The 11,181-nt window shown below is 40.3% G+C and overlaps 2 protein-coding genes across 5 annotated transcripts in view; one reads left to right on the top strand and one right to left on the bottom strand.

The window, feature by feature from the left end:
• KLB (klotho beta) overlaps positions 1 to 1,488 on the top strand; it is a 43,761-nt gene extending 42,273 nt beyond the window's left edge. For both annotated transcript variants that reach the window (XM_012499689.2, XM_012499690.2), the window contains exon 5: positions 185 to 1,488. In XM_012499689.2, coding sequence (XP_012355143.1) covers positions 185 to 570 — 386 coding nt within the window. In that variant the 3' untranslated portion in view covers positions 571 to 1,488. The remainder of the gene's footprint in view (positions 1 to 184) is intronic.
• Positions 1,489 to 6,329: 4,841 nt separating this feature from the next.
• Positions 6,330 to 11,148, bottom strand: RPL9 (ribosomal protein L9). Of its 3 annotated transcripts, none has more exons than XM_003258594.4 (8): positions 11,097 to 11,148; positions 10,600 to 10,646; positions 10,403 to 10,518; positions 9,793 to 9,888; positions 8,614 to 8,746; positions 7,061 to 7,141; positions 6,730 to 6,846; positions 6,330 to 6,431 (listed from the first exon to the last, which is right to left on the bottom strand). In XM_003258594.4, the coding sequence occupies exons 2-7, from the start codon at positions 10,643 to 10,645 to the stop codon at positions 6,740 to 6,742; spliced, it is 579 nt and encodes a 192-aa protein (XP_003258642.1). In that variant the 5' UTR covers position 10,646; positions 11,097 to 11,148; the 3' UTR covers positions 6,330 to 6,431; positions 6,730 to 6,739. The 3 variants fall into 3 exon arrangements, with proteins under 3 accessions (XP_003258642.1, XP_030656676.1, XP_012355148.1); XM_030800816.1 differs by lacking the exon at positions 11,097 to 11,148 and adding an exon at positions 10,728 to 11,063; XM_012499694.2 differs by having other exon boundaries at positions 10,403 to 10,646; positions 11,097 to 11,116.
• Positions 11,149 to 11,181: the final 33 nt, after the last annotated feature.

Raw genomic sequence — 11,181 nt, 5'->3', positions numbered from 1 at the left:
TACATATTTTCACCTTCTCCTTTACATAGAATATAAAAGAATAAATGTCAAAAAAAAACCTCTAATAAAAATCACTACCTTTATTATGGGCATAATTTTAGCTTGTTTCAATGAAAACTAAATTCTTCTTCAAAGATATTTCATAGTCCATTTGTGATTAATGTTAATTTCTGATCTTTTTCAGCATACCTGATTGATAAAGTCAGAATCAAAGGCTATTATGCATTCAAACTGGCTGAAGAGAAATCTAAACCCAGATTTGGATTCTTCACATCTGATTTTAAAGCTAAATCCTCAATACAGTTTTACAACAAAGTGATCAGCAGCAGTGGCTTCCCTTCTGAGAACAGTAGTTCTAGATGCAGTCAGACCCAAAAAAATACAGAGTGCACTGTCTGCTTATTCCTTGTGCAGAAGAAACCACTGATATTCCTGAGTTGTTGCTTCTTCTCCACCCTGGTTCTACTCTTATCAATTGCCATTTTTCATAGGCAGAAGAGAAGAAAGTTTTGGAAAGCAAAAAACTTACAACACATACCATTAAAGAAAGGCAAGAGAGTTCTTAGCTAAACTCATCTTATTTGTCTGCATGATAGACAGTTTAAAAATTCATCCCAGTTCCATATGCTGGTAACTTACAGGAGATATACCTGTATTATAGAAAGACAATCTGAGATACAGCTGTAACCAAGGTGATGACAACTGTCTCTGCTGTGTGGTTCAAAGAACTTTCCCTTAGGTGTTGACATCAGTGAACTCAGTTCTTGGATGTAAACATAAAGGCTTCATCCTGACAGTAAGCTAGGAGGATTACATGCTACACTGCTTCTTAGTTTGATGAACTGTATTCCATCATTCTGCTCTAGCTTTCATCTCTACTAATAGCTACTTGTGGTACAATAAATTATTTTTAAAAAGTAAAACTCTGGGCTGGGCGCTGTGGCTCACACCTGTAATCTCAGCACTTTGGGAGGCCGAGGCGGGGAGATGACCTGAGGTGAGGAGTTTGAGACCAGCCTGGCCAACATGGTGAAACCGTGTCTCTACTAAAAATACAAAAATAGCCAGGCGTGGTGACAGTGGCGCCTGTAATCCCAGCTACTTGGGAGGCTGAGGCAGAACTGTTTGAACCCAGGAAACAGAGGTTGCAGTAAGCCGAAATTGCGCCACTGCACTCCAGCCTAGGCGACAACAGCAAGACTCTGTGTCCAAAAAAAAAAAAGCAACAGCAAAACTTTGTTTTGTTAGACTCTACAGCAGAGATTTAACACTCTTCTTTAAACTGGATAGTCAGTGATAGATAATATATATTCTGTCACTTCTAATAAGGTGCTTTCTCCTTTAGGTCAGGGTGGTTCTAAAATGGAAAGAAAACACAATAGGCTAAGTAGTGTTTGTCTAAGCCAGTTACAAAACAGACTCTTAAGAGGATCCAGCCCTTCAATTTTCTAACAACAAAACCACCTACAGAATATCTAATTTGTGATCTTTTACTAGATCTGATTTTTTTTTTTTTTTTTTTTTTATACTTCAGGGTTTTAGGGTACATGTGCAGTAGATCTGATTTTTTAAAATAATGTAATTTCTGGCCAGGCACGGTGGCACCGCCTGTAATCCCAGCACTTAGGGAGGCCAGGGTGGGTGGATCACCTGAGGTCAGGAGTTCGAGACCAGCCTGGCCAACATGGCAAAACCCCATCTCTACTAAAAATACTAAAGTTAGCTGGGCATGGTGGTGGGCACTTGTAATCCCAGCTACTCAGGAGGCTGAGGCAGGAGAATCGCTTGAACCTGAGAGGCAGAGGTTGCAATGAGCCAAGATCGTGCCATTGCACTCCAGCCTGGGGGACAGAGCAAGACTCTCTCAAAATAAAAAATAAAAATAAAAGTAATTTCCAAAACCTCATCTCATGGAAAGATCACAGGATGAAGGAAAGCTACACTCAACTCTGTGAACAGAAGTTGCTATACTGTAAGTAAAGCAACAATTCAGAATACTGAATGAGCTTACATTGTTTTATATAGCACCCTTTTGGGCTAGGGTTAATTACTAGATCTGACTTGGATAATTTGACATTTTGGGAAATGAACTCTGTCCTTGAGACTTTTTCAGTGTATTTTAAACATCCGAGGAAGAAAACTTAAATATGCACCTATTTATACCTATTCTTTCTTTAGGTCAACATTTAACACCCATTGCACACAGTAACTTGTCCTTGTCTGCTCACTCCAGCAATTTAGACCTTAACAGTCACAAGAGATGTTCTTCTGTTACAAAGCCTTAGTAAATTAAGGCAGTTTTGATTATATTCTAGGTCCACCTATGTCTGAAGCTAAATTCAGTACCCAACTGAAATTCTAACTGCTAATGAACAAGTTTCCAAAATACTGTAAACAATTAGTCAATTTAAGTAAATGCAAACATGATGAGAAATCAATTTGCTATTTGGCCTGGCAAATGGAACAGTAAAATTCTGCTTTACTCTTCTCTAGTCTCCTTGGCAGTTTTGAGGTATGATTTTCAAGGAATTTTTTAGTATTAATATCTCCCTCTGAGAACTATGTACCTAAGGTTATGCATACAACTAGTCAATTCTGTTTTTATTACTGTAACTATGTATAAACAGTAAGTCATTTAAAAGAATCACTTGGCTGGGTTTTTTCCCCTTTGTGCCACACTGATTCACCCTGACCCAAGAACTCCACGGAAAATTCTTTAATGTCAACTAGGCAACTCATTAACCTCTCTTTAACATCAAGGTCTTAAAAAAAAAAATGGTCAGCCACAGGAATAACAAAAACCTGGAATTTATCTTTCAGGTTTTGCTTTCTCTCTCTTTGTTTAAAAGTTATCTCGTACTCACAGTTCACAAATCTATTAACCTTCACTATGTCTTTTTCACATTAAGAGCTTACGCTTAAAGCATGTCCCCCTTTTCTAACTTGCTGGTTTACCATAAACTCCCCTAAATAATAAAATTCCTAACCCAGTACTGAGAGTCCTCCTTCTCTGCCACTTGGGCATTATTTTACTAGTTTTTAAGCCATCATCACACAAGAATCCAAAAACCCTTAAATTTTTTAACCACTGGCAAATATGTACAGCAAATTAGGTTAAGCATTTAATCTGGCTCATGCTCTATCGTACTAAATATTCAGGTTTATCATAAACTCCTTAAAAACCATCAAAGGTCGGCCGGGTGCGGTGGCTCACGCCTGTAATCCCAGCACTTTGGGAGGCCGAGGTGGGCGCATCACGAGGTCATGAGATCGAGACCATCCTGGCTAACACGGTGAAACCCATCTCTACTCAAAAATACAAAAAATTAGCTGGGCATGGTGGCGGATGCCTGTAATCCCAGCTACTCGGGAGGCTGAGGCAAAAGAATGGCGTGAACCCAGGAGGCGGAGCTTGCAGTGAGCCAAGATTGCACCACTGCACTCCAGCCTGGGCGACAAAGTGAGACTCCATCTCAAAAAAAAAAAAACCCATCAAAGGTCAACCAGAAACTGATAGCTTTTGAAAGGAGCAAGTAGGTAAGATCTTTGGAGTTTAAGTTTTCTGAGATGTGTTGTGAAAAATCTAACTTGTGTTTATTGTATATTCAATGTAACAACCTGGAAAATCACAACTATATTTAAAGAGCCTCTGGAAAATGAGGCCAGTACAGTGTGACTACATGTTTAATTTTCAATGTAATTTATTCCAAATAAACTGGTTCATGCTGACCACTTGTATTCAACTAACAACCTGGTCAATTTTAAGAACTGTTGAATGTGAATGGGTTTGGCATTGTAAATGGGCTCTGCCCCGACTGCCTCCCTGAATCCCCTTCTGCCTAGTTGTGCACCAACTTGGTACGTTACTTCTGGGTATATTTTCTCAAAAAATGTGGCTCAGGTGTGGTGGCTCACACCTGTAACCCCAGCCCTTCAGGAGGCCAAGGCAGGCGGATTGCTTGATTCCAGGAGTTTGAGACCAGCTTGGGCAACATGGCAAAACCCTCTCTACAAAAAATTAGCCAGGCATGGTGGCACGTATTTGTGGTCCCAGCTACACAGAAGGCTGAGGTGGGAGGACTGCTTGAGCCTGGGAGACAGAGGTTGCAGTGAACCAAGATCACGCCACTGCACTCCAACCTGGGTGACAGAGACCCCGTCTCAAAAATATGTGGACGCCTACATCTAAAAATTGCAAAAATAGTGCACAAGTGCTTATCCATAGCAGACACAGAAGAATTAAGTTTTCCCTGGAGAACTAGGCTCATTTATTATACCCAAGTTATTAAAAAAAAAATCACTGTTTAGCTACAACCAGTCTCTTATCTTATGAAGGTCAGACCCAGCATGCCAGTCCATTTCATGCTCAAAGAAATCTTATTTACTCCCACAGCAGCTACTACCCATAAGCTGATCCTCTCATGAGCATCTCCACCCCACTGGAATATTGCCACTTGGAAATTTCTCCCACAAGCCTCATACTGTTTTGAAATCCTGTCAATACCTTCCCAAAATCTCTCTCTTCCAGTCCCACTGCTATTACTGAGTTCCTTGGCAATCCAGGAAACAGCTATATGCCATTGTTCTGGTAGTTTGAATACACCAGAGTACAAAAATTACATCCTTGTGAAGGTTACATCCTAGCAGAAAAAAGCACATCATCAATTCACAACAAATTGTAAATATTAAAATTACAAATGCTATGGACAAAAACAAGTGGAGAAGGGTAAAAAGACAATAGGACAAGCTTAAGGAGCGGGTCTATTTTTAATAGGGTGGTCAAGGCAGGATTCACTGAAAAGACCTGAAGGTAAGTGAATTAGCCACACAGCTCAGCTGAGAGCATTCTAAAGGGAAAACGACAACTTAAATGCTTAATGGCAGAGTGCTTGGCATCGAGGAATAGCCAGGTCAATTCCGCTATAGTGCAGAAGTCAGAAAAATTGAGTTAAAAACAGCTGCAGGTACAATGGGGAAGCTATTTTAAAAAGAAAAAAGGGAAAAAGAACCTGTTGCAGGATTTGAAGCAGTGCTATAATCCATTTCAAAATCAGTACCCCGGCTGATGCTGAAAATTGACAGGAGAGGAAGATGACCAGTTAAGACTGTCACAGTAATCCAGGTGAAATATGCAGGTTTTTGTTTCATTTTCTACATTGTAAGAAATTTGTATCTAATGGACCCATATTTCCCAACCTTTCGGGGATGTGATCTTACTTCATGTTGATCCCATTCATCGCCTACAACCCCATCCCAGGTATTTCTGAGCAAATCCTAAACTTATGATTTCCTCCAAATTTCTTAAAAACCTAACCACACAGTCATCAAACAGCAAGACTCCTTAATGTATGTTCAATTAGTGTACTTGAATCCAGATCTAAGATGTATAGGGCATGGTGACCCATGCCTGTAGTTCCAGCCCTCTGGGAGGCCAGAGGAACACTTAAGGCCAGGAGTTCAAGACCAGCCTGGGAAATATGAGACCCCATCCATACTTAAAACAAAAAAAAAAACAACAAAAAAAAGACGTGATGGTTCCTGCCTGTAGTCCTAGCTACTAAGGAGGCTGAGGCAGGTAGGAGTATCGCTTGAGTCCAGGAGTTTGAAGTTACAGAGCTATGACTATGGCACTGTGTTCCAGCCTGGGCAACTGAGTAAGACATTGTAAGATCCAAGATAACATATATGCCAACTGATTGCTACCTCTGTCCTTAATCTTTCTGATAAAGTACCGGACCATACCTTACAATGAAGGTCCTTAGCACGTTTTCCTGATGCATTTGATCAAGGATGAGTGTTAAATTTTGCCTTAGAAATCGTAGTTTCCGTCAAATGAGATGTAGAATTCACGACGGTTTGGGGGTCACCATGTTGACCTAAGTCTAGTTATGGTGGCCTGGTACCGTATTTAAAGTGTAATACATGGAATTAAGAGATTATGGAAGGGTTATCAATTTTTAAAAACAAGTTCTAGGGTATGGAAGTAAATGGCTGAGGTAAAGGACAAGATTATTGAGACCATGAACCAAACCAACTACACCTTCTAATTCTAACTGATGCTGTATCACTTTGTTCTACTCTGCAGCTGTTTTTCCACCGGTGACTAAGACAACATTTGCCTTACCAAATATTCAAATTCATGCCTCAGCAAATTTAGACACTTTCAGGGTATTCCTAAAGTTCTATATGCAATGATGAACGGCCTCATGTTTGCCTGTCACTGGTACAATATTCCTCTTGCCTAAAATATATCCTTGCTATTCCTTCAAGAACCAGATTAAAGCTCCTTGTTCCACGAGGGAGAAAAACTAGCTAAAAAGGATAACCGGTTTAAGAAGAAGGTCCAAATCAATAGGTCTTTTATTGTATCATTTAAATATCACAAGTAGGTCTTAAGTGTCATCTGGCATCTTCTTTCTGTAGCCAGGTAACTGTAAAAAAAAAAAAAAATCTGAAAATCCCCATCAATACACTTGCCCAGAAAAGTACTAATCTTTTTTCTGTACTATTCTAAATAATCTAAAACATACCTCAAGACTATGACTTACTGATTCATAGTGAACTATACATAGTAAAATGCATGCCAATTCCATCTTTTATTCTGTCAAATTTACTGTGTTTCAGAATGCTTAACTCTCCATTTTCTATTACTACAACTTCAGTTTAAGTCTTTTAGTAAATTAAGAGCTTCATTCAACGAAAGCAGTAATAAAACTTGTAAGAACTTACCTCTTCGATCTTATTCATCAGCCTGCTGAACAGTTCCTTTTTCAGAGACATAGATACCATCCAAAAATTTCCTGATATCCTTGTTTTTAACTGTTGTGGCTTGCTGAATCAAAGCCGCTATAGGAGTGAAGATAAAGCAATTAATATATCAGCCTAACCCATCTTAAAAAGAAAGTATTTCATTATATGCTCTACTTAAAATTTCAGAATGTGACCTTTTTATTTTCACAATTTAAAAAGCTAACCAAATAAAAATTAGCAAAATACTGTATTTTAAACAACAAGATTTAGACAAAATCTTGTAGGCATTAGACATAGTAAACATACAAACCTGAATTTGAAACAAGCTCAATGTCATTTCCTTCAAGGATTAATTCATCTTTCTGGGCTTGAGATACTGAACAAGCAACACCTAAAAAGGGAGAGGGTATTTGCATAGCATTAACACAAAACCAGATTTGTGTAAAAAATATTTAAATTGCAGAGGCACTAATTTATTCCATGTAAAACTCCACGCACCAAAAACCTTTTCTTAAGATTTTGAGGCCGGGCGCAGTGGCTCACGCCTGTAATCCCAGCACTTTGGGAGGCTGAGGCGGGCCGATCATGAGTTCAGGAGATCGAGACCATCCTGGCTATCACTGTGAAACCCATCTCTAGTAAAAATACAAAAAATTAGGTGGGCGTGGTGATACGTGCCTATACTCCCAGCTACTCAGGAGGCTGAGGCAGGAGAAGTGCTTGAAGCCAGGAGGCAGAGGTTTATTTTTTACATATGGGTTCTCATTAAATGTTGCTGACCATAGCTAGTATCAGAGTATTTTTGGAGAGCCATTATTTTGATACTAAGAATCTCCCTTCTTCCCACCCCTCCCCACCCCAATGGAATCGAAATGCATCAAGAGGCCGAGCCAGGTATGTTTTAAGAGGTCAAGGTGGAAGAACTGCTTGAGCCTGCAAGTTCAAGACCAGCCTGGACAACACAGCAAGACCCTGCCTCTACAAAAAATGTAAAAATTAGCTGGGGCCAGGCACCATAGCATTCCTTGAAATCAGCCTGGGCAACGTGGCGAAACAGTCTCTACAAAAAAATCAAAAATCAGCTGGATGTGGTGGCAGGCACCTGTAGTGCCAGCTAGTGGGGAGGCTGAGGTGGGAGAAACACCTGAGCATGAAGGTGGAGGCTGCAATGAGCTGAGATCATGCCACTGTACTCCAGCCTGGGCAACAGAGCAAGACCCTGCCTCAAATAAAAAGCACTAAGCTTTAAATTTTTTTAAAGCTACCGTGTTTACTATGTATTATGCATGCACTGTTGTTTTTCAACTTTAACTCATTTAATCAAAGATGTTTGCAATTTTAAGTTGCAGAGAGATGATATGCCCAAGGTGGACAGTGAGAGCTGAAATTTAAGCTAGGCTATTAACCACTACTCATGTAGTTTTCTCTTTAGATTTTAAAGGTTCTTACCACAAAGAAATAAATGGAGCGATGGATGTGTTTATTAGCGTGATCTGGTCATTCCACAGAATATGCATGTGTTGAAACATCACATTGTGCTCCATAAATACACACCATTATATACACCTTTTGTAAATTTAAAGCCTTTTTAAAACATTTCATTTGCCAAGTTAAATACAACCACCACTGCAACCTACTCCAATGTAACAACTTTCTGAAATTGTAATCGATATAATGATATAAACCCTTAAGTAGCACCAACAGTTGTAAGTGTAATCAAGAGATAATTCTAAAACAAATCTGGTTTTACTCAGCACAAATACAAAACAACAGCTAACTAAAGTATGGAAGTTGGGAGTGGAAAAGCAGGAAAAAAAATATGAAGGAAAAATTTCTTAATTCTGTCTGAGGGTATGCACATACCTGGTCTCATCCGAACCCTGCGGATGTATTTTTCACCCAAGAAATTTCGGATTTCAACAAGAGACCCATTCTCCTGGATAACAACGTTGATGGGGAAGTGAGCATACACAGACCTCATCTTGTAACGGAAGCCCTATGTTAAATAAATAAGCAAGCTATTAGCAATGCTGAGAAATATTTTTAATACTTTTAAAATTTTCTAAGATGCTTATACTTATTTTAAAATGTAACATCACTGTCAAGATTTTCTAATAACTGTCACCTGAACCAAGCCTTATAAACATTGTTCTGTCTATTCAGTGAATTGTAAAGCTCCTTGTGGAGGCTTTATTTCACTCTCTTATGCCCTCAATGAACAATGCTGCCTTCTTTTAATGAGAACTCCAAAGCCCTGATCTTAGACATTAGACTAACATTTACTGAGTTACTAAAGTACAGCACATGGCAGAATTGAGACCACCAAGCCAAAGGCAGGCCCCCTGCCTTCAAAGAACTTAAGGCTAAGAGCAAGGGTAGATGGGGGAATCTTAACAGATTTATAATAGATGTACAGGGTGCCATTATCAGGTGCATTCTAGAAGGTATAATACAAAGAAAACCATTTCAGCATGAACTTTTTATCTTGAGGGGAGAGATGGTGGGTTGGAAAGAATACATACATTACGGCAGCAGACAGAAAACTCAGAAACTACATCTTTTTCTATCCCAACAAGGGGTCCTGATGGTGAGATCTGATTGGCAACTAGTACTGCAACTGTAGATTTCCTATCTTAAAAAAAGAAAATTCGGAAGGTGTGAAAATTCATCATTAGCCCACTTTTTAAAAGTTGCACCCATCTAGCCATGCATGGTGGCTCATGCCTGCAATCCCAGTACTATGGGAGGCCAATGTGGGAGGATCGCTTGAGCTCAGCCTGGACAAAATAGCGAGACCCTAGTCTTGATTTAAAAAAAAAAACAAACCAACAACAGAAAAAACAAACATGTTGTATCCATCTGGTCTTTGCTCTCAGCTCTATCTCTTAAAGACCCAGAGATGCCTATTTTTTGCCAAGTTCTTGTGTATTACACCAAATAAAATACATAACCCATTCTCTGACAGAGACACTTATGCTGTGTAAAGCACAGGTTTGAGAAACCTCCCTTTCCAAAACAAGGAAGTCTAATCCATCTGCTTACCAGTGTAACACCCTTGATCATGTTCTGTACATGACTACAAATGGTCCGAACGGTAGCCAGTTCCTTTCTGTTACCCCACCATTTGTCAACCCGGAGCTGTAACATAACAAAAAAATGTATTCTTTCCAGAAATATGCAGGCTTAAAAGACAACAGACCACTTACCGAATTACTTTAAGACTCTAGAATTAACCCTAATCAAAGCACATGGTTTTCAACCGGAAAAATCCAACCACCTATAAAATCTCCCAATAGTTAAGCTTTGTGCAAGTTGCAACAAACTTCCCTTCTGGAAAATTAAATCATCAGGTTTAAACGACCTACTGCCGGGTCCTAAGATTTTTACAAAGCGATCACTAGGAAAATAAACCAAACTTCTAACACCATTAAGACGTGTCACTAATGACCACTACTACATTTGAGTTTTATATATAATTGGCTGTGTTCAGAATCTGGTTTTTCAATTTCACTAAACAGGCTGGTATTCTCGACAGCAACATTTAAAGTTAAGCACTGAACCTCAATTCGAAAATTGTTAAAGCAACCAAATGTGATGCTGCTATAAACCACCTTCCAACGAGCAATTGAATTATCAGAAGAAAAACTCTCACCCTCTTTTTTTTCTTTCCAAGAAGACTGAGTTCTACATTGATGTGATTGAAGTCCCTCCGCAGGGTTCCTCTGGGGCCCTTCACGATAACTGTGCGTCCCTTCAGAGTAATGTCGACTAGAAGAGAAAACACACTCGTCAGGCCACACAACGCTTGGAACGTGCAGTAAAGATGTAAGTAAAAGTGAAGTCTCATACCATTTTCTGGAATGTCGACAGTCTGATTGCTGAGAATGGTCTTCATTCTGAAACACAAACACTGAGGGTGAGGCCGACGCAAGGCCCGTTTTTCCACCAAACTACGCCGCACAGAACTCCACTCCTACCGGAGACTGCCAGGCGTAAGTTCCAGACAGGATGTCGGAGGACGGGAGACCGACAGCGGGCCCCAGTGTGTCCCAGGCTGGAAGGAGCAGCCCCAAAGCGAGAATTACTAGGCCCAGCAGTGGAACTCCCGCTCAGCCCAACCCTGGACGTCCTATGCGGGCGGTGCCATCCCGGCAAGACTGAGGGGCGGGAATAGGCCAAAAAGCCCAGAACAGGATTCGCATCCGGCGCCGCCAGGCTCATATGGCGCTTGCCGAGCTGGGGGACAAACAGGAGAAGGCTCCGAGAGTAGGAGCCGCGCCGCAGCCTTTCCCAGAGCAGATGGCTTTAGATTCCCAGTACCCCCACGAGCACAGAAACATCCTTACCTCGCAGTAGACGCAGCAAAGAAAGAACGTCTGTCGTCATTACGCACTTGTATCTCGTAAGGGGCCTGCGTATTGCGTCATGAGT

This window comes from Nomascus leucogenys, chromosome 20 (genome assembly GCF_006542625.1).
Source record: "Nomascus leucogenys isolate Asia chromosome 20, Asia_NLE_v1, whole genome shotgun sequence".
NCBI classification, from domain to species: Eukaryota; Metazoa; Chordata; class Mammalia; order Primates; family Hylobatidae; genus Nomascus; species Nomascus leucogenys.
The sequence above is the reverse complement of the archived record's forward strand: the minus strand, read 5'-3'. Positions and strand labels throughout refer to the sequence as shown.

Bases quoted from the DNA above. Each gene is read 5' to 3' on its own strand.
- RPL9 (XM_012499694.2), bottom strand. From the start codon at position 10,645: ATGAAGACCATTCTCAGCAATCAGACTGTCGACATTCCAGAAAATGGT. The intron at 8,747-9,792 runs GTAAGCAGATGG...TATTTAACATAG, and splicing joins TGATCAAGGGTGTTACACTG to GGCTTCCGTTACAAGATGAG. The intron at 7,142-8,613 runs GTATGTGCATAC...CTCCCTTTTTAG, and splicing joins CAGGGTTCGGATGAGACCAG to GTGTTGCTTGTTCAGTATCT.